The sequence below is a fragment of the Antechinus flavipes genome, chromosome 3 (assembly GCF_016432865.1).
Source record: "Antechinus flavipes isolate AdamAnt ecotype Samford, QLD, Australia chromosome 3, AdamAnt_v2, whole genome shotgun sequence".
NCBI lineage: Eukaryota > Metazoa > Chordata > Mammalia > Dasyuromorphia > Dasyuridae > Antechinus > Antechinus flavipes.
This window is the reverse complement of record NC_067400.1, coordinates 588,997,825-589,020,558: the sequence shown is the minus strand read 5'-3', so window position 1 is coordinate 589,020,558 and position 22,734 is coordinate 588,997,825. Positions and strand designations below refer to the sequence as shown.

Sequence of the window (22,734 nt, the reverse complement as noted above, 5' to 3'; positions counted from 1 at the left end):
AGATCTTCGGGGACTGAGGTGCTGGACGTTGGCTGTGACTGGGATCATCCGACGTGTGGCGAGAAGTGCCGATACGGAGGCAAGAGACCGGGGGCTCTGCAGGGGACCTTAGTCAAGTCCTCTACATTTGGGTTTCTTCCTCTATAAAAAGGGGGGATTAGGCTCCATCAGGGATTCTTAATCTTTTTGTGGGTTTTAGTTTAATACATAATGATAAAATAACTTTAGAATATAAAAAATATATATACATACACATATATGTATACACACAGACATATATCAATTTAAAGTTCACAAAGCACTTTACAAGTATTACCTCATTTTATCCTTACAATTTTGGGAGGTATAAGTGCTAATCCCATTTTACCCATAAGAAAAACTGAGGCTGAGGGAGGGGTTTTCATTATATTACTGGTTTTTTAAAAATAGTGTTCTATTTTTTCCAATTATACATATTTTTTTTACAATTTACCTTTTACATTACAGTTTTTACAATTTACAAAAATACAATTTTAATGTTAATTTACTTTTGAGTTCCAAATTTTTTCCCTCCCTCTCTCCCCACTTCCTTCCCTAAAATGGTAAGCAATTTGATATAGGTTATAGATGTGTAATCATGTAAAAGATATTCCTATATTCATCCTATTATGAAGGAACAGATCACAATTTAACAATCACCAAAAATAAATAAATAAATAAAATAAAGTGAAAATAGTGTGGTTTTATTTGCATTCAGACTCTATTCTCTAGGTGTGGGAGAAATTTTCCACCCTGGGAGATTTTTAAGCAATTAAAAATTTCAGTTTCAATTTAGCACTCAGTGAAAATAGATGAACTTTTTCTCATCCAAATTCACGGCCCCCTGAAATCTACAGACACCCCCCAGAGATCCATGAACCCCAGGTTGAGAACCTCAGGGCTAGACTAGATGATTTGTAAAGTCTCTTCAACTTCCACTGTGCCACTGACAGAACATTTCCCCGATTGCTCCCACTTACTTTGGAAGGTTGAGGCTCCTTCGCAATGTCCAGGAGCTCAGACCACGGTTGTATCTTCTCCCCTTAAATCAGGTCTCTTGAGGGTCTCAAACCCCGCTGCCCAGTGGGGAAATACCACCCCAATAAATCCCGATTGCGTGTTCAGATAAATGCCTTGGTCACTTCATAAATAAAATCATTGAATTTAGAGCTGGGAAGGATCTTAGACAATCATTTTAATCCAATGCCTTTCTTTTGCCAGAAAGAAAACTGAAGCCCTGAGAGGTAAGTAATTTGCCCCATCATCCCACGATTTGTTAATATCAGAAGCTTGACTTGAACACAAGTCCTCCTGATTATAGGTCCTGCAGTCCATCCACACCAGGTGTTCCTTAAACTCAAGTCTTCTTTCCTCTCCTTGACAAGGAATCCCCAGCCCTTTGCTCAGCTGAGAATTCCCAATGAATCAGGGGGACTTGTATGCTTTACCTCATCTGTCAAACCCTGGTGCCTGGAGAATGGCCACGTTAGTTCAGCATCAGCCACAGCCATTATTCAGATATTTTGACCATTCCTTTTCCTTTCCCTCCTGGATAGTCTCAGAGCCAAGGAAAAGTGTCAAGAAGAAGTAGCTCTGGGCTAGAGGATGTTAAAAGGGAGCTCACTTTTGATGGGACCCAAGATGTGTTTTAAGCCAATCCCAGGCCCAGATTTTCAGGGGCTACCAAAAGACCGGGGTTAGGGAATCGGGGAGTACTTGAGTTTTGTTTTGAATCACATTTTATTCTCCTGCTGTTTGATCAGCCTGGATTAGTTTCCAGCCAAATTCTGGCTGAGAGGTGGGGCCTTTATTCAGCTTGGTCGCCATCTGGTGGTCACTGGCTGGATAGCCGATGGGGGGAAAAAATCAGCTTTTAAAAAAAAATTTCCTGATCCCCCAGATTAGGAACCTAGAACCACCCAATTTGAGGGTTAGAAGGGACCTCACAGCAAAGAACTGGAAACTGAGAGGATTCCCAGTAGTTGAGGAAGGGCTGAACAAGTTTTGGTATATGTGATGGAGTATTATTGTGCTGCAAGAAATGATGAGCAGGCAGATTTCAGAAAAAACCTGGAGATTTATACGAACTGATGCAGAGCGAAGTGAGCAGAACCAGAAAAAAATCAAGCACGGTAACGGCGACATTGTGCAGTGATCATCTATGACTGACTTAGCTCTTCTCAGTAATACAGTGACCCAAGACAATTCCAAAAAAGTCATCAAGATGAAAATGCTCTTCACCCTTAAGAGAAAGAACTGATGGAGTCTGAAACAAATTGAAGAATACTATTTTCTCTTTTTGTTTTTTTTTTCATTTTTCCTTTTGTTTCTTCTTTCGCAACATGACTAATGTGGAAATATGCTTTACATGACTTCACGTGGATAATTGACATCAGATTGCTTGCCTTCTTGCAGAGGGAGAAAAATTTAGAACTCAAAATCTTTCCAAAAATCAATGTTGAAAACTGTCTTTACATGTAATTGGAAAAAAAATACTAAATCAAATACAAAAATACAATGAAGGGGCCTCAGGGACCATCTAGTCCAATCCATTTCCAAAAGAAATCCCCCCTCCCCATTGTTTTTCCTTACCAGAGGACTTCCACTCATTGTTAGGAAGTCTGACCTGACCCCAAAACTAAATTGGCTTCTTGGCAGCCCATCCATTGTCCTTGGTTTGCCTTCTGCAGCCAAGCAGAACATTTCACATAGTTGAAAGCCCTCCAGTCATCATTATCCCAATTCCCACAAGTCAGTCCCTCCCAGGCTTGTCACCGAGAAGATACCACAAAGGGGCATCTAAGCAGAAATGTTCCTTTCTCAAGTGGTCATCCAGATTCTGCTTGGACACTGCCACTAAGGAGAAAATCGACGGTAACTCTTACATGGCCTCTGAAATCTTTCCCAACTCTCTTTTTTTATTTCTACAATGACACTTGAAGTATCTCTTTTGTACAGTTCTAAAGGTTTGTAAAGGGTGTGTATGTGTTTACATCTGAATCCTCTTTCTGTTCATTCTATTCTCAGGGGCTGAGCAGGGCCCTGTGCTGGGCACTGTGCTGTGAACTCTCTTGAATGAAAAAATTTATTAAGCACTGGGGGTACAATTAGAAAAAATGAGGCAGTCCCTGCTCTCAGGGAGCTCACATTCTAACTGAGGAAGACAACATGTATAGAAGGAAGATGAAGGTCCCAGAAGTCCTAAGGACACAACAAAGGGAGGAAGGCAAGACCCTGAGGTCTGCAAGCCAAATGGCAGAGCCTGGGATGTGGGTGGGAGTGGTCTGGGAGTAGCCACGGAGTAAACACCAAGGCCTAGAAGACCTCAGATTTATTACTAACTCAAATGGGAAGACCTGGTGGTCCTCCCTCTTACAGAAAAACAGTAACTTTCAGAGTATCCAGGGGCTATATTTCATAGCCATGTCTGCTGCTCAGGGTCGGGAGTCAGAAGCATCACTGGGAAGCAGAGAGCGGACTTGAGGTGAATTTCAGTGTCTAGCCACAAGTGAGAGAGAAGAAAAGGGCAGGAAGGTTGGAGAAGAAGGGCCCCCATCTGGTCCTTGGCTGGGGTCTGGAAGGCCCGAGTTGAAGAGCATCCCTTCCATTGTTCCCTTCTCCCATCCATCATTTGGAAGGGATTGTCTACCTGAGAAATCTTTGAATATGTGAAGATGGCCAATGTGTCCTTGCCCATTCCACTCTTCCTTTTTCAGACTCAACATCCCCAGTTCATAAGATCACAGTATTTTGGGCTGGAATAGAGTTAGTCCGATTGCCCAGCTGGATGTGCCCAAATTTACACTGGTCTGGACAAGCCCTGTTGTTCACTTATGTCCGACTCTTCATGACCCCATTTGGGATTTTTCTTGGCAAAGCCACCGAGTTCTTTGCCCTTTTTTTCTCCAGCTCACTTTACAGACCGAGACCCACAGAATTAAGGACTTGCCCAGCATCATGGCTAGTAAAGGTCTGAGGCTAGATTTGAACTTGAAAATGAGACCTCCTGATTCCAATCCCAGAGCTCCATCCACCGTGTCACCTAGCTGCCTCCCTGGACAAGCTAGAAATAGTGAACCCAATACTCAGCAAGGAAAGAGCAAAATGGGTGATGGCCTTCATTTCTGATCTGTCGCTTTAAGTAGCCTAGGATCTCCTTAGTTTTCATGCTGATCATCTCACAACACTTATTTATACAGGCCTTGAAGGCCACGAAGAATTCCAGATATTTTTTCAGATAAAACTAACACTTAACTATGTCATCTACTTGGGACTTGGGAAATTGGCTTTTTGAACCATGTGTAAGACTTGACATTTGTTGCTCTTCAATTCCGTCTTATTCTGTTTGATCCTATACTCTACTCTGTTAAGCTATTTTCTTAATCCTGCCTCCATCATTCGTGGGTTAGTTCTTACCCTCTCAGTGCTTCCTTTTATTTTCCCGCCAGTCCATTCACACTGCCCCACCACTTTCCACCCCCGTTCTCATTTCTGTTGGCCACTGTGGTAGAGAAAGGTGCTGGAAGGTCACAGAGGCAACCAGCTGTAAGTTCAGTGTTGCCTGGATGACAAGGGCCATTTCTATAGACCTCTGAAGTTCACAAGGCACTTTCCTCACAACAACCCTGTGAGGTAGGTCACACTGAAAGTATTATTGTCCAGGAGTTTACAGAAGAGGAAACCGAGGCTCGTGGAAAGGAAATGGAGTTGGCAGAGCGTGTTAGAAAAGAACCAAACCTAGAACTCAGTTCCTCTTTCTCAGTCTAAGGTTCTCTTCAGCAGGCCACATCCGGGCAATGCCCTTGCTGCTCCGCTGGCTCAGGACAAGGAGGGCATAAGCAGGGGCATCCCGAGCATGGGGCTAGTGGTCAGGGCCAGGCTCTCACAGAAGATCAGCACATCCAGGAAAATAAGGCAAATTTATTCAGTCTGTCAGTGGGGACCCCCGAGTGTCGGGTGGACCCCTCCATCTCCGTGGATAGACTATTTCTAAGGTGAGAGAAGGGACCTAAAGTGGTCTGAGAAAGGACGTGGAGTAAAGCCGCTCCCTGCAGGGGAGGAAGACGGAATGAAGTGTCTGAGGAGGGGCTTCTGTGGAGCCGAGAGGCTCCGACCTCAGCCACGGGCGGCGGATATGGCTTTGGGAACGAGTCCGGCTCTGCGCTCAGGTACTCGAGGAGTGTGTAGGCAGGCCCAGGCCACGGACAGTGTTGCTACCAAGATGCATAAATAGAGGAGGTGGGGAGGGGGGGGCTCAGACCTCCGCCCCAGGAAGTCCCCAGGATCCAGGGCTACCTCAGCACGGAGGCTGTCTTGGGGGTGGCCAGGATGGGCTGGTGGAGTGGGGGCCAGGGAGTGCGCTGCTGGGCCAGCTCCCGTTCAAGTCGCTTGAAAAACTTTTTGGAGGCCTTCTTTGGGCAGAGGTGGCGCAAGCACCTGGGGATCCACTGGTCAGAGATGCACTGCAGGAAGAGAAGGAGGGGATTTCTGAGTCCCACCACATTCCCCATCCATCGGTACCACTCGTTCCCACCTATTTGACTCCTTCTCCTCTTGTCCCCTCCTTGTGTCTGACTTCAGAAGGGGAGGGAATGAGTTATGGAACCCTGAGTAGATCTTTGAGTCCTCTCTGAACCTCAGTATCATCCTCTTGCAGTGGCCCCCAAGACACGGTCCCCCATCTCATCCAGCCCCGACACACGGTGGACATGCTCCCCAGTCCCCGGGCACCTCTAGCATGAACGCGGCCACGAAGTTGAGGGCAGCCAGGCCGAGCAGGAGCAGCTTGAACCGGATATCCTGGATGTCCTTCAGGGTCAGCCACCTCAGCAGGAAGTCCAGCAGGCCCAAGGTGAGTACGACCAGGATGACGGCCAGCAACAATAAGACCAAGAGGAAAGCCACTGGGCGAGGGGGGGTGGGGTGAGAAAGGTGAGAACAGGATCCCTTAACCTCTTCTCTGTCAGCTTCCCCATGGCACTGGAAGCTCCCTGAGGCCGTCTCTGGCCTTTCTTTGTATCCCTGGCGCTTAACAGGTACTTAATAAGTGTTTGTGGACTCTGAGGATCTTGGGGATGATGGGAGGAAGGAGGGAGCATGAAGGGGATGGAAAGGGGCTCCTGCTCCTGCTGCAGGTAGGGATCCTCCCAAGATTCCTCCCTCCTCCCACCTTTCATTTCCCCGACCTCACCATTTGTGTAGAGTGGGCGGCGGAAGGGGGGACCCTTAGACATGGTCACAGCCAGCGTGAGGTACTGGAACCCCGAGAGGCAGAAGATGACCGTGTTCTCATAGTTGGGCAGGTTCTGGGCCCCTGACACAGTCCTATTTAAAGGGACAAACCTGCAGGAGTGGATAGGAGGGGAGGGAGGGAAGGAAGGAGAGATACTTAAAAGTTAGAAACCACCAGAATCTGGGGGAAAACCTCCAAGGAAAGCCACCCCCTTCCCAAAGTAGCGCTTTGGGGACAGCTCTAACAGAGAGTTTTCCTGGATAGACCTAAATCTGCTTTTTTGTAGGTTTTGTCCATTGTTCCTAATTCTGGAATTAAACAGAAAAAGTCTAACCCCAGGGCAGCTAGGTAGTGCCATGGATAGACCTTCAGTCATGAAGTTCAAATCTGGTCTCAGACACTTAACACGTCTGGCTGTGTGACCCTGGGCAAGTCACTTAACCCCAAATGCCTCAAGGGAAAAAAAAGTCTAATCCTGCTCCCAAATCTCTGAAGATAGCTGCTATGGTCCACCTCCATGCCCACATTCCCTTCAGTTTCTTCTTCCCCAGGCTAGATGCTTCCTGTTCCTTTAACTGACCCTCAAGGGACATTAAAAGTCAGAAACGAAATTTGACCCTGTGCCCTTTGCCACTTTAGTTATTTTCTTCTGAACCTCCCCAACTTCTTAATGTCTTTCTATATTTGGGAGGTGCGATATTTCTTCCCCCTTAAGGATCCACCCCCTCCAAAAGGTATCCACCCCGGGGAACCTGGAGATGGACGGGAGAATGAAGGGCTTACCAGGGCTGGGAGACGGTGATGAAGTAGCCGCTGAGCTGGATGGTGAGAACCAGAGCGGTCTGTAGGAAGAGGCTGCCCAGGACGGCTGCACGGAGCAGGGCGCCGGGGGGCCGGGAGACCCCCAACTCTGGGGCGGGCTCTGTGAAACTCATTAGCACCGTCACCGAGGTTGTGATGGCCAAGTCAATGAAGAGAAACTGTAGATCACCTAGATTGGTATTGATCTGGGGGAGAGGCAAATAGAAGGATCATGGCACCAATCAATCACTGAGAATTTATTATTATATTTTAAACTCCTACTATGTGCCAGGTACTGTGCCTTACAAAAGAGACAGGGGTGCATCTCTAAGTCCAAAAATGGAACAGTCTCCATCTTCAAAGTATATTCTATGGAGAGGGACTTCCCACCCTGGGAAATGAGGATTCTACATAGAATGGAAGTTCCCTGAGGGCAAGAGCTATTTGGCTTTTGCTTTTGCACGCTAAGCACGACAACAGGGCTTTCATTTGTCATGGCTTAATATATATCAGTGACTAATAAATGCTTTTGGATTGATCCAGAGTCTAGAAACCTAACCTTGAACAGTGCCGTTAACCACTGTTCACTCCCTCTCCCTGCATCCTTTAGCTAGGAGAGCCAGAAATCAAACTGGTTACTTTACTATATAAGAAGTTTCACTGATTGAAAAATTATCCTTGCCAAAAGGAAAAAAAAAGAAAAAAGAAAGATTATCCTTGCATATATTTTGAAAATAAAAAACTTCAATTAAAAAAAAAAAAGAAGTTTCATTGGCTCTCAGTTGTCTATAGAATAACATATAATCTCCTTTTTAGGGGGAATCTTTAACATCCTTCACAATCTGGCTTCAGGCTGGCTTTTTAGACCAATTTCCTATTACTCCCTCTAATGTAATCCCTATTCTAGCCAAACTGGTCTACTTGCTGTTTTATATATCCTGTATTCATCTCCCCCCTCCATGCCTTTGTATCTTTCATGCATGGAGTGCATTACTTCTTTACTTCTGCCCTCCTAGTTTCATTTAAGGCTTACTTGAGATCACCTCTCATCTAACACATTTCCCAAGTCCCCTCTCACACTCCTGCCAAAATCACCACATATTCTATTTCACCTACATTTTGTATTTGTTTCATTCCATTAGAATATAAGCTCTTGGAGGCCAGGAGCTGTTTTCATTTTTATCTGAACACCCAGTGCACCTAGAACAGCATCTAACACACAGTAGCTAATTAATAAATCTTTGTTGAAATAATACTATATGAGGATCAATTCTGATGGACGTGGTCCTCTTCAACAATGAGAGGATCCAAATCAGTACCAATTGATTAATAATGAACAGAACCAGCCACACTCAGTGTAAGAACTATTGGAAATGAGTGTGGACCACAAAATAGCATTTCCACTCTATTATTGTCTACTTGCATTTTTATTTTCCTTCTCAGGTTATTTTTACATTCTTTCTAAATCCAATTTTTTCTGTGCAGCAAGATAGCTGCATAAATATATCTACATATATTGTAGTTAACATAAACTTTAAGATATTTAACATGTACAGGACTGCCTGCCAGCTAGGGGAGGAGGTGGGGGGAAGGAGGGGAAAAGTTGGAATAGAAGGTTTCGCAAGGGTCAATGATGCATGTTTTGTAAATAAAAAGTGATAATAAAAATAAGTAAATCTTTAAATTTAATTAGATTGAATGGTTGAAGAAGCTTCTGTTAGGAGGGGAGACACAAAGTCTGCCCTCAGAGAGCCCTCTGTCAAAAAGAGAGGAGGCCCACAAACACCCCAGAAAATAGCTGAACCCTTCCCTATGAGAGAAGGAAATTCGAAATTCTGGAATGAGTAGAACCATTAAAGCTGGCAGTTGGATACTTCCTGGAGGAGGTGGATTTCTGGTTCTAAAGGAGGGTCTCAGCCCAAAAAGAATCAAGGGAAATCGGGTATTGGGGAAGTGAAGGGAGGGCCCTGCTCTCCTATCCTCTCCCCTCAAGTCTGATTTAATTTTATACTCACAGTGTAGAGCACTAGGACGGAGATGAACTGAATGAAGCTATAGAGGGCCATGTACTGGAAAATGCAGAAGGAGGTGACCAGCGAGCAACGCCCTTCCCTGTGATGTAGGGGAAGAGACACAGGTACAAAAGCAGATCAGAATTCTGAAAGAAAGATAAGATTCCCCACTAGGGGCAACTGAAAGCCTCAATAAAAAATGGCAATTCGGTACCCATGAACTGGTACCCATTCATCAAATGGCTGAATAAGTTATGGTATATGAATGTAATGAAATACTATTCTATAAGAAATGATCAGCAGGCTGATTTCAGAAAAGTCTAGAGAGACTTACATGAACTGACGCTAAATGAAGTGAGCAGAATTAAGAGAACACTGCACTCAGTATCAATATTATGCTATGATCAGCTATTATAGATTTAGTTCTTCTTAGCAATACAGCGATCCAAGAAATTCCAATAGAATTGGGGTGGAAAATGTCATATAAAGCCAATGAAAGAACTATGAATACTGAATGTAGATCACTGCATCCTATTTTCACCTTTTTGTTTTGTATTGTCTTTTTCTTTCTTATGATCTTTCTCTTTTGTTCTGATTTTTCTTTCCCAACATTTCTAATATAGAAATGTTAAAAATGATTGCACATGTATAACTTCTATCAGATTGCTTGCTGTTTTGGGGAGAGGGGAGGTAAGAAAAAGTGAAAAATAAATTTGGAACTCAAAATCTTACAAAAGTGAATGTTATATAATATCTTTTCATATCATTGCAGAAGTAAAATACAATTAAAATTTTTTTAAAAGAAAGAAAATGGCATCTCAGGATCTGTCTATCTGGGCAGATCTCTCTCTCTGCAGGGGTCTGATAGGGCTGGTCTTAGACCTTTGTCATTACTAATAACAGCAACATATCCTAATACATTTATTCTAATATAAAAAAGTATTGATTATATCAATGATTATTTGATTAATTGATTCATCATTTGATTATATCACCAACACCAGTCTGAAAGACCACAAATAATTAACCTTTATAAGATTAATCTTGTTAATTAATAAGATCAATCAATTAATCAATCTAATTAATCTCTATAAGAGATTAATAGCAGCCTAATGACTATTCCTGGACCATTTCTATGAGCTTCACCCAGAAACATGAGAAGGAAGAGATAATATTGATGATTCTTATAATTGCCATAAAATGCTAATATAATTTTATATAGATATAAATTTAAAAATATATAATGATGACAACGATGGATAAAAAGGATAAAAATTCACACTGGATTTGCTGAATGTAACTGGAAGTGGTTTACCTCTGGATAGAGTTTAGGAAATAGCTAAGATCCAAGGACAGTATCAAAAGGCCCTCTGTGGCTAATACCTGCCTGAACTAGGCTAAGAGAATGTCACCAAAGAAAAACTGAGCAAACTGGGCAAGAAATTTCACAGATTTCTATTAATTGTCGTCAGAGATCGGGGATGGAGTTTGTGATGGCAATTCAGAAGCAGGTTACTGCCACCAGAAATGACAACCTCTGAAGGAGGTTGGACTTAGAACATGCCATGTAAAAGAAAAAATAGCAGAATGGTGACTTGTCCTTGAACCATTTTTATAGGCACCCCATCCAGAAAAATCCATTATCATGAGATAACGATAATACTATCAATAAATCAAGAACTTGCCATTTCATTGACGTGGGAACTTTCAGTGTGAGAACTCCCTCTCTGGATGCAAACCACACTAGAGAATCTTAGAGAGAGACTTTAGATTGTGAGATATTAAGTTATTTAATAAAGTTTGACTTTAGACTTGGCTAAATGAGTTGTACATAGTCCTACAGCTACTATTGATATGGCATCTGAATTCAGGTCTTCCCTGTTTTACCTACAATGACCTTCTCCTCCTATGTGGCCCTTGATCAAAAATTCAATTCTCTTCCATTTTGCCAAACTTGCTTCTGTTTTTGATAAGGCCATATCTTTCTGGACCTGAAGGATCAGGGAGTTACTGAGACCTCAGAATAGCCCCAGTACCAATGGCATCTCTCAGTCCTTTCCATTTAAGTGTATATGTCTCATATGTACATAGTTATTTACACGTTGTCTTCCCCGTTGGGGTGTAATCTCCAGGAGGGCAGGGACCATATTTTTGCCTTTCTTTGTATCTCCAGTGCTCGACACACAGAAAGTATTTAGTGAAAGTTTGCCAACTAAATTACTGGTGATCCCCTCCCAAACTTTGGGAGAGGCAAGAGTTTTCTGCAAGTATAAACAGCATGATAGAAAACTGTGCTTAGTACTGGTTTCCTGGTCCCTTGATTTCCTTGGAGATCGGGGATCGGCAATAGTGTTTATACCTGAGGCTCCTTCAAGTAACCTCTTGGTCCCTGCCCTCCCCCAATCCTGTGGCCTCCAAAGGTTTCTCCCGCTGTGTCACTCACCTGATCACCTTAGGTACACACTCAATGTTGGTGATTTGGGAGGTGAAAGGAGACGCCACCGAAGCTTCGGCCTCGGATAGGGAGATGCCCACATCGGCTGCCTTCAGAGCCCCACAGTCATTGGCCCCATCTCCACACATGCCCACATAGTAGCTGCCAAGTAGAGGGGGGGACTGTCAGTAAGTCCTGTCCCATTCCAGGACATGTGCCTGACAAAGTGAAGGGACAGGGTCAATCCCAAGGGAGGGCTGGGGGCAGGGGGTGATGTTGGAAAGGAAGCACTGGGCTTCCTTCAGTGGTCCAGGTCAAAGCTGGGAGGCAGGAGCTCATGAGTTTCCCTGGGCATGGAAAACTTTCAAGTCAAGCTCTGTACACACCCAAGATGGGGTTCACAGAAACAGAACCATCAGGCCCGGAAGAGACCAAGTAAGAACTTGATTGTTGAGAAGCCCCTTAGAGGAAATATGGACATAGAACAGAAATTTGGAAGGGTCCCATAAGGGAGAGATCAGACTGCTTTTGCTTGGCTCCCAGAAGACAGAATTAGGAGAGGCAGAGGGAGGTCTTGAAGAGACAGGTTTCAGTCTGATTTCTAGATTGAAGGGAACAGAGCCAAAGTCCAAATTATCACATAAAAACCTTTTAGAACCAAACAATTAAGAACACTGATCGCTATAATGAGCAACCATGACTAGCCATCTCCTGATACAGAGGCGACGGACCAGAGGAAGGGAATTACTTCTGCTTGACTATGGAAAAGTCACTGCAAGGATTTTGTTTTCTTTCTTTTTGTTAGTGAGGGTGGGGAGCAAGATACGCTTGTGAATTGAAAAGTTTTAAGAATTAAAAAATTAAAAATTGAATTTTAAATTTTATTTTAAAAAAAAGAACATCGACAATGGGAGCTGTCTCAAAGTAGAATGGAAGACTTCAGAAAGATATTGAGATTTCTATTTAAACAAAGGTGCGACTGACTCCTTGTTAGGGTACACTATAGAAACGACTCCCATTCAGGAAGTCGTCAAAGGAAATGCCCTTTGGGGTCCCCTCAAATGCTGCATCTTGGCGTTTCCTAGATCAGCTAAGGCCATCCATCTTGGGCACGTCCTTTAATTGGGGGGTGAGGGGGACAATTTTCTCATTTGTAAAACAAGTTAGTTGGACTAAATGGTCTCCAAGACCCCTAGACTTATCCTAGAATGTCTCGTTTACAGATATATTTACAAAGATTCAAAAAAATTTTAAAATGTAATGACTTGCCCATGAGCATCCAGTTAGTGTCAGAACCAAAGTCTCCCATTTCCCAGGGCAATGTTATTTCTCCCTTATTTTACAAAGAAGAAAGCTAAAGTCCTCAATGATAAAGGGATGTACCTTACAGTTAGGAATTTCCAGAAGCAGAGTAAAAACTGGAATAAGACATGAGGGGGGGCGGGGGAGATGGAGTGATGTGGGAAGGGAAAGTTTGAGTTAAAAGGTCTCTAAGAGACCTTGTAATCCAATCTGTTTTTTTTTTTTCTACAACAGGGGAAATTGAGGCTCCAAGAAAACCAATGTAATAAAGTCCCTGATCCCTTGAAATGTTTATTCCCTTCCCTACAAACAGATGGGAAGAAACCTGGCCAGAATTTGGGAGGAGGATGGATGGAGAGGGGGTCATGAGAGAATCCCTCTGTGTCATTTACTGGGATCCCAGGGGTCACTTACTCCAGGTTTCGGAAGCCACACACCAGCTGAGTCTTCTGTTCCGGTGTCATCCGGGCAAAGATGGTGGCCTGGAGCAGGATCTGGGGGTGGGCGAGAGTGCGTGGGGCAGCTGCCAGGGAAGGGGCGCAAGGAAGAGGAGGCAGGGGACAGTCCCCTGCCAGAGGGCTTAGAGCAGGGAGGCCCTTTAGGGACTATCTGGGATCCGACCCTCCCTCCTTAAAGAGGAATCTGAGATTCAGGCAAGTTGTCACTTGCTGATGTCATCAGAGGTGAGGGGAACCTCTGGCTCCAAGGGACCAGGCAGGATTAGAGAGGGGAAGGCCGCGGCCTAGAGGGGATGAGGGGGGAAGGGAAGAGCCATACCTTGGGCAAAAGTTCAGGAAAATGATCCAAAATCACAGCAAATGCCTTCCCGTTCAGTGCCAGATGGCAGGGCTCCTCAGTCAGCTCCACAATGTACCCTTTGGGCTGAAATGGGCCCCTATGAGACCCCAAAGCTCCTGGGAACTAGGTCCTCACAGGTACCCCATTCATCAGGCAATGGCTGAAGGGGGTGCGAGTGGGGTCAAATAGCCTTGGGAAGTCATAAAGTCCATCCCCCTGCCTCTGTGCATGCTGCTTTCCAGACCATCAGCCCAGGGGAAGGAGGGGCTGTCACAAGTAAGTCACAAGACTTACTTCAGCTTGTTCCCCTCCTGGGGAGTGCTCAAAGGGGACAAACTTGATTGAAGCTGGTTTGCCACGGGCGGGGGCTGAAGCATGGACAAACACCACCGGCTCTTGGGGCTTTACCATACCGCAGGTCTGAGACACATTAACTGCAGTCAGCATGTTGTCACCTGGGGTGGGAGGAGAACAGAGTCAGCAGATGCTCCCCTGGACCACCCCTGGCCCCGGGGCTCTGAAACATCAATGGCTGCCCAGAGATAGAGGAGCTGAACGCAATCACGGGAGCCTGCTCCCCAGGCTCTGGGTGGGGGTCCTTCCTTCCTGTCCCCCACCCCTTGTTAGGGCCCCATGGGACCCTCCCCAGGCCTCTGCCTTGGCTCACCTGTGACCATAACGGTACGGATGTTAGCCCTGCGTAGGGCTTGGATGGTGGGCTCTGTCTCAGGTTTCAGCACGTTCTTCATCATCAGAAGGCCCAGCATAGTCAGCTCGCTCTCCACTTCTGTCCTGGAGGGGGGAGAGAGGACAGTGAGCCCAAGAGCAAAGGCCAGAGGGGCCCAAGGAAGGAGCATCAGAGACCTGACAGCTAGGTCAGCCCTAGGTTCAGGGCCGAGAAGTCCAAATCTAGTCCAAATCCAGCTTTGACAGATAAGGAAATTGAGGCTCAGCTTGCTCAGGCCTGTACAATCAGTCAGTGACAGAGCCAAATGGGAACAAACTGTCTGCGCCACGAGTCTGCCTCCACGAATGAACGAGACAGTATTGATCTGCTGTCCAGCTGGCTGCTGTCCAGCTGGCTTGGCTACTTCTGATGGAGACCATCCCGTGGCCAGACGGATGGACGTGGGGCTGCTTTGTTCCCAGTCACTGAAGCTCATCTTGGGAAACCTCTGATCTCCCGGCGGGCTTGTTGGGTTGGGCATCTTGGCAGCCCACGAGCTTCCGGAATGGAGCCTGAAGGTGAGCTCTGGGCACAGGCCAGCCGAGGCTTTCCAACCATTTTTGGTGCCAAGAGGAATGAAAGTCACGAAGGATGGCCACGAGTGAATGGAAAGCTAATGATGTAGCCAGAATGAGGGATGACGAACAAACAGCCCGAGAGCTTCGTTCTCAGGCCACAAAATATGAGAGCCCAAGAATCGGGGCTGGGAGAGAACTCGGGGGGTTCACTCTCTTGGTCTAAGTTTCTCTCCTCTATAAAATGAGGAAATGGGATTTGGTAGATAATGAGATTACTACCTTGGACCTCAAGAGGCTCTCAGAGATCAACTAGTTTGACCTCCATCATTTGACAGATCAATAAAATGAGTCCTAGAACAAAAGCATCAGGGAAAGGCCTATAGGGTAATGAATAGATTTAGATATGGATGACAATCAAATCTAAAGAAAGGGCCGAGATCTATACTGAGGGAGGGCTTGCCCACCCTTGGGAGATCACAGATCAATAGAAGGCTTGAAGAAAGTAGGTGGAGGGAATGTTTCTTGGGGTCCCCACCTGGCTAGCTGCTGAGCTTTCTCCAGAGTAGGAGCGATGGGCAGGGGCTTGAATGCCAAGGCCAGGACCCGGAATCCATTCGCTGTGTAGTGCTGGAGCTCTTGAAAGAAATTTGGCGGCACTGGGGAAACAGGAGTGACTGGAATCATTGGGGGAGCAAGCTACACAGCCTGGTAGGGTGGGCTAAGGTTGGCTACTGTTCCAAGCGGGCACCCAGAGGTGGATTAAGAAAGAATTAAGTAGAACCAGAGTCTGAAGTCTTTTGGTTGGGGGCAGAGACCCTGGACCTAGGGATACTTGGGCAAACCCCAAGGTCTGGTTTTCCACAGTTTACTATAGGACTAGAGAGCTGGGAATCTGCCTTGGCCCCGTGCTCTGCAGTCTGGGAAGAGGAGCCCGGCATCCGAGAAGGCGAGGGGCGGGGGGCAATGGTGAGGATGTGCCATTTCACCTGTGTCTGGGGTACAGAGGCTGGCCACCATCTCAGGGGCCCCCTTCACGTAGGCTTCAGCATGGGCTTCCCCCTGCCGCACGACCACCACGCTCATCCGCTGCAAGCTTGATGAGAAGGGGAATCGGCAGAGAATGCCAATGGGCACCGGGGGCTCCTGGAAGCGCCAAGACAGGGCAGGTGAGTGTGGCCCTCCATCCCTTCCCTGCCCCTCCCCGCTCCAGCCCAGCCCCTTGCCCAGCTTACTGTCCCTTGAAGTTGCTCCTCTGGGGGTGGGGGTCTCATCACAGCCATGACCTTGGTCCCAAACACTAGGGTCTCCGACCCCACTTCTTCAAGCAACTGGGAAACAGGCAAAAAGTGACTAGGTGGGTGTCAGGCAGGACACTGAGCTAGGGCCGCAGCCAATCCCTTGGCCAATGGAAACTGAATAAGGAAGGCTTGAGGTTGGACTTAGAAATTTCCCAGGTGATCCAAAGCAATCCCAATAGACTTTGGACAGAAAATGCCATCTGCATCCAGAAAAAGAGCTAAGGAGACTGAATGTAAATCAACACATGCTGTGTTCATTTCTTTTTTCTGGTTTTTTTTTTTTTTTCCTCTCCCATGGCTTTTCTTTTTTTGTTCTTATTTCTCTCTCCCAATATGATTCATAAAGCAATTTATGTTAAAAATAAATTTAAAAAAAAGAAAAAAAAGCCAAGTAGCTCAATGACAAAACAGTAAAGCGATGAGGGATAAGACTCTGTCTCATTATGTAGAGCTTTAGGGCTATAAAACACATTTTATTGGCTAGGTTGTAAGCTTCTAAAAGGTAAATTGACCATGTCTTATGAATCATTGTAGTCAGCTAGTGAATAAAGCACTAAGTCTGAGGGGAAAAAAAGAAATTTCCCTGGTGACAGTGACAGTAGAATGGAGGATATTAAGTGATAGATATGATGACAAGAAACAAAATAATAATAATTCCACCAAACTTTCATTAGAACGATCCTTTTGGAGGGGGAGGGTAAAAGTCCCTGTGTATAGCTATCTTGAATGACTTTGGGGCTGATTACAAGATAGAATTTCCTTAAAGCTGGTCTCTTAAAAAGTTGTTTCTGGCTTGATTTTTAAAAATGCATCATGTTGTTAATTTTGCATTCATGAATTTTTATTTCTTCAGAGAAATGAAAATGTCTATAAGTAGAAGTTGGAAAAGCAGTTTGGAAAACACATCACCAATGATGGCAAGTTACGTTTTAAAGGTTTTAAAAGTTAAGGTGTTCTGCTTTAAAAAGTTAAGATTTCAGCTTTTATACATCATTGATGATGTGCTTCTATCTTGCATATTCCCTAAAGTTCTCCAAGATTAAAGATACACAAGAACTTTATGCTTTGTGTATGTCAGCATCCCCATTTCACAGATAAGGCTTGAGAGTTAAAGTGAATTTCCCATAATGACACAGCCAGAAGCAGCAGAAAGCTTGTTTGGATTCAACCATTCTGACCTCAAATTAAAAAAAAAAAGTAACCTCTTGCTTCTTAGAAAGAAGGAAGGACCTGGCTCCTCCTCAACCCAATCCCTTTTTATAGGCTGAGTAGAGATGGGCCAACTCAGAGACAGAACATAAACTGATCTTACCCAGCCAGTAGACTCCACCATTTTGAGGTCAATAGGATCACCAATGGGTTGGTCATTTAGCAAAGAGAGGGAATGACAGGAGGCCAGGGTGGTGAGCAGGGGACCTCCCGGGAGCTGCCGTGGGTCTGGGAGTGGGGAATCGTAACCTTTCAGAGGGAGCACACCCCAAACATCCAGGCCTTCCTCTGTCAATGTACCTGTCTGAAAAAGGGTGGAAGATTAGGAAAGAATAGAATTTCATACCCATGATTAAATGAGAAGAAAAGTGAAAGAATACTGACCTCAATTTTACAGATGAGGAAATTGAGAAGTGACTTCAGACTGAATTGAAATCTTCTGATTCCAAATCAAATTTCCCACCCCTTAACTCTTCTCAGTCTCCTGAATCTATTGAAGCCCTTCTATCAGTCTTCAAGACCCAGCTGGATACCCACAGCCTCCAAAAAAACTCGCTTAGCCCTTTTCCCCTATATCGTGATAAAAAATGAGTCCACCTTTCTTGGAGTTTCACCCAGAATATATGGACCAGAGACAATCAGAGCTATAGAAGGGAGAACCTTAGAACACAGTATGTCAGAGCTGAGAGGGCCCTTAGAACACAGGATGTCAGACCTGGAAGGGCCCTTAGAACCTGGGATGGCAGAGTTACAAGGGCCTTTAAGACACAGGATGTTATAGCTGAGAAGAATCTTAGAACACAGAAGATCAGAGCTGAGAGGGGCTTTAGAACATAGAAAGTTAGAGCTGGGAGGATCCTTAAAATATGGAATGTCAGAATTGGGAGGGAACACAGGATATAGAATTTCAGGACTAGAATAAGCCAAAGACTGAAAAATGTCAGAGTTGTAGGAGACCATAGAGCAGAAAATATCAAAGCAGAGAAGGATCTTAGAATCTAGAATTTAAATTATATTAAATTGAAAAGGTTTTGTACATGCAAAACCAATGCAGACAAAATTAGAAGAGAAACAGAAAAATGAAAAAAAAATTTACATTCAACTGTTCTGATAAAGGCCTCATTTCTAAAACAGAGAACTGACTCAAATTTATAAGGATACAAGTCATTCTCCAATTGATAAATGATCAAAAGAGATGAACAGACAATTTTCAGATAAAGAAATTAAAACCATTTCTAGTTACATGAAAAAAAAATGCTCTAAGTCACTACTGATCAGAGAAATGCGAATTGAGACAGTTCTGAGATACCACTACACACCTCTCAGATTGGCTAAGATGACAAGGAAAGATAATGATAAACGTTGGATGTGGGAAAATTGGAATGTAATACATTGTTGGTGGAGTTGTAAACTGATCTAATTCTGGAGAGCAATTTGGAACTATGCTCAAAGGACTATCAAACTGTGCATACCCTTTAATCTAACAGTGCCTCTACTGAATCTGTATCCCAAAGAGATCATAAAAAAGGGTAAAAGACCCCCATGTGCAAAAATGTTTGTAGCAGCCCTTTTTGTAGTGGCAAGAAACTGGAAACTCAGTGAACATTCATCAGTGGAGAATGGCTGAATAAGTTATGGTACATTAAGGTCATGGAATATTATTGTTCTTTAAGAAATGATCAACAGAATGATTTCAGAAAGGACTGGAGAGACTTATATGGACTAACGTTGAGTGAAGTGAATAGAACCAAGAGAACATTGTACATAGCAATAAAATTAAATGATGATCAACTGTGATGGACTTGGCTCTTTTCAACAATGAGGTGATTCAGGCTAATTCCAATAGACTTGTGATGGAGAGAGCCATCTACATCCAGGGAGAGGGCTATGGGGACTGAATGTGAATCATAACATAATAGTTTCACTTTTGTTGTTTTTTGCTTGCTTTTTTTCTCTTTCTCATTTTTCTCTTTTTGATCTGATTTTTCTTGTGCAGCATGATAAATATGGAAATATATAGAAAAGAATTGCACATCAGCAAAATAACTATAAATATATATACATATATTACATTTAATATATCCTTTAACATATCTAACATGTATGGGACTATCTGCCATCTGGGGGAGGGGGTGGGGAGAAGGAGGGGAAAAGTTGGAGCAGAAGGTTTTACAAGGGTCAATGCTGAAAAATTACCCATGTATATGTTTTGTAAATAAAAAGCTATAATAATAATAACAATTAATTTTTTTTAAAAAATTGCACATGTTTAACATATATCAGAGTATTTGCTTTCTGGGAGTGGAATGGAGGAAACATAGAGGAAAAAACTAGGGAGACAAGGTTTTGCAAGTGTGAGTGATGAAAACTTATCTTTGCATATATTTTGAAAATAAAAGGCTATTATTAAAAAAAAAAAAGAATCTAGAATTTGAGGACTAAACGGTATCTCAGAACGTAGAATGTCAGAGCTGGTATAATCATTAGTACTTAAGGATGTCAAAGCTGGGAAGAACCTTAGAATCTAGAATGTGAGGACTGGAAGAGCCCTGAGAACCTAGAATGTAGAGCTGGTACAATTATTAGAACCTAGAATGTCAAAGATGGGAAAGCACTGAGGTAGAATACAATCCATAAATGCCTTTGTCATAATCAATCATAGCCTGTGATGAGCAACAAAGGCAAATAGTACCTTACTAAATCTGTAATAGCAGTAGTAGTAGTACTAGATACTTCTAGCATAATAACAATATATTATTATATAATATTAATAACATAATAATAAATAATATAATATTAATGATATAATCATAATCATGTTAACTACAACTGCTACTTCTCTGATGACCAAAATCCATTCTTTTTACCATCATCCTCAGGTCTTTCACAAGCAGAGTTAAATACTACAGATGCCTTCCCTAACCAGTGCTGTGTACACAGCAGGTGACTAATGAATGTCTTCTAGATTACATCTGCTTAGCCCTACTTCACCTGCCCCCCCAAGACCTGGGTTCCAGCTCCTACCTTGTCAAAACAGACCAGCCGCAGCTTGGCTCCCAAGTTGATGCGAGGTGGGCTAATACAGAAGATTTTTTGTTTCTTGAGACGATTCTGGGCGGAGATGATGGCAACCGTCATGGCTGCTGGGAGTGCCGGAGGTACCACCACGGTCACCAAGTCTAGGGACCGTTTCACAATCTCCTTTATTGCTACCTGGAGAATGGGCAGGTGACTCAGATGTCAGCATCTGGCACTGGGGATCCTATCTCCTTGCCTTTCCTTTCTTCTGGGTTCAGATCTCAAAGTCCTGATTCTTCATAATATGGGATCTAGAGATGATCTTAGATATCAGCTAATTTAATCTCCTTACTTTAAAAATGAGGAAACCGAGAAAAGAAATTAGTTGTTGGAGGTCATACAGCCAGGAAGTAGCAGACCAGGCCATGACTCTGGCTTCAGGAGTCTTTCTGTCCTTAGGGTTCTGTGCTTACCAGGACAATAGGAAGATGTCCCCATGCCCATAAGGGCCCCCAAACACTCTCCCCAGAGGAAAATGGCTGGGGCTTCTTAGAACAAGGGAGAATGTGACATGGTGGGCTGTGGGCTGATAGCGGGTCCAGGAAGGGGATACATAGAATACTATGAATCAATTTTCATGAAGGGTAGACTGCCTCATAACAAAAGGCACCTCCGGAGGAGCAAGGATAGAAAGAAAGGCACAAGAGGCAAAAGATGGTGGCCCTGGACCGATCTGGACCTTCTGAGATAACTGGAAGCCAAAATGCCCAAGGGTATCCTATCCCAGTCTTGTCTCCTTCCCCAGAAATAACTCACCTTGTTGTGGATTAAGATCACGATGCTATAGATGGTGCCCACGAAAGCTAGGGGAAGGGAGGAGAAAGATCAAAGAGGGGCAATGAGATTGAGCTGAGGAGGCGCAGGGCTAAAGAAAGAGGCTTAGAGGTCGGCCACTTACCCAGGATAGAGAGAATGAAGACGAATTTCAGCGCATCCCTGTAGAATTTGAAGCTGATGGGTTTGGGGTGGAGGATGGAGCTAACCAGATCCCCTTTGGCAGTACAAAATCCTGGACAGGGATGAGAGTCAGGAACCTTGACTCTGGTCCTGCCCAAATACCGCTGGGCCCCCTGACCTTACTGAAGGGGAGAGCCACGGTGTGGGGAGAAGGCAGGAGGGGCGAGCCAGCCCTCCCTAAGCCCTTCTACTCATGCACAGCAGCCCAAACAAGTGTCCCTGTTGTGGATGGAAGGATCCCTCCCTCAGCTCCTCCCCCCCCATACCTGTCCGGGTCACCACCGCCAAGACATCATTTTCCATGTAGGCTTTGGCTTGCAAGACTTGTGTTCCACAGAAGAGCGTATGTCGGCGGTGCTCCTCAGGGGAGTAGGGAAAGGGACCGTTGGGGAGGGAGGTCTTCATCACTGGGACACTCTCCCCTGTGAGGAAGATTCATATGATCACGGTGTGTGTAAAAGGAAAGAGAAGAAAGAAAGGAAGAAGTGGGGTAGAGACAGAGACAGAGGAAAAACACAGAGAGAGAGAGATACAGAAAGACAGAGATTTAGACAGAAATAGAGAGACAGAGACAAAGACAGAGATTCAGACAGAGACAGGGAAACAGAGATAGAAAGAGAGGCAGAGAGAAAAACAGACATTCAAAAAGAGACAGAGAGACAAAAACAGAGAAAGACAGAGATAGAGACAAAGAAAAAAAGAAAAAAGAGGAAAGAAAGAGGGAGAGAGGAAGAGGAGAGAGAGAACATAGAGAGACAAAGACAGAAAATAGCCCACATTCCATCCTTCCCTGCAGTATATTCCTTTGCTTCCACCAAGAGGCACTTGACTAAGCAATGGGTCTAAGCCCCAGGTCTTCCACTTACTTTAACCTATATCACTAAGTTACTTGCCTCCCCTATCTGTCTCCTCTTTCATAAAATGAGGGACTTGAACTAGATGATTTCTAAGGCCCTCCCAGCTCTGACATCCTGTGTTCTAAGGGCCCTCCTAGCTCTGCCATCCTAGATTCTAAGGACCCTCCCAACTCTGACATCCCGGGTTCTAAGGGCCCTCCCAGCTCTGACCTCCTGGGTTCTAAGGGCCCTCCCAGCTCTGACCTCCTGGGTTCTAAGGGTCCCCCCAGCTCTGACATTTTGGGTTCTAAGGACCCTCCCAGCTCTCACCTCCTGGGTTCTAAAGGCCTTCCCAGCTCTGACCTTCTGGGTTCTAAGTAAGGGACCTTCCAGCTCTGACCTCCTCTAGTTTGTCTCCTGACATTCTTCTAGTTCCCCCAAGAGTTGGCAAGGAAGGAGTCCTTAAGGGATTGTGGGTTCCCCAGCTCTGCTGGCTGGAGGTCGGGGCCCCCTC

The 22,734-nt window shown here is 44.6% G+C and overlaps 1 protein-coding gene across 1 annotated transcript in view; it reads right to left on the bottom strand.

Annotated features, from left to right (window-relative positions):
• Positions 1 to 223: 223 nt before the first annotated feature.
• The window catches only part of ATP13A2 (ATPase cation transporting 13A2), a 48,644-nt gene continuing 26,133 nt past the window's right edge, over positions 224 to 22,734 (bottom strand). The window contains exons 12-29 of the mRNA XM_051988433.1: positions 21,651 to 21,806; positions 21,326 to 21,436; positions 21,184 to 21,230; positions 20,374 to 20,562; positions 17,453 to 17,653; positions 16,075 to 16,170; positions 15,829 to 15,985; positions 15,378 to 15,498; positions 14,265 to 14,389; positions 13,892 to 14,052; positions 13,577 to 13,681; positions 13,214 to 13,293; positions 11,507 to 11,659; positions 9,067 to 9,163; positions 7,034 to 7,257; positions 6,209 to 6,360; positions 5,749 to 5,921; positions 224 to 5,480 (exon numbers count right to left, since the gene is read on the bottom strand). Coding sequence (XP_051844393.1) covers positions 5,310 to 5,480; positions 5,749 to 5,921; positions 6,209 to 6,360; positions 7,034 to 7,257; positions 9,067 to 9,163; positions 11,507 to 11,659; positions 13,214 to 13,293; positions 13,577 to 13,681; positions 13,892 to 14,052; positions 14,265 to 14,389; positions 15,378 to 15,498; positions 15,829 to 15,985; positions 16,075 to 16,170; positions 17,453 to 17,653; positions 20,374 to 20,562; positions 21,184 to 21,230; positions 21,326 to 21,436; positions 21,651 to 21,806 — 2,519 coding nt within the window. The 3' untranslated portion in view covers positions 224 to 5,309. The remainder of the gene's footprint in view (positions 5,481 to 5,748; positions 5,922 to 6,208; positions 6,361 to 7,033; positions 7,258 to 9,066; positions 9,164 to 11,506; positions 11,660 to 13,213; positions 13,294 to 13,576; positions 13,682 to 13,891; positions 14,053 to 14,264; positions 14,390 to 15,377; positions 15,499 to 15,828; positions 15,986 to 16,074; positions 16,171 to 17,452; positions 17,654 to 20,373; positions 20,563 to 21,183; positions 21,231 to 21,325; positions 21,437 to 21,650; positions 21,807 to 22,734) is intronic.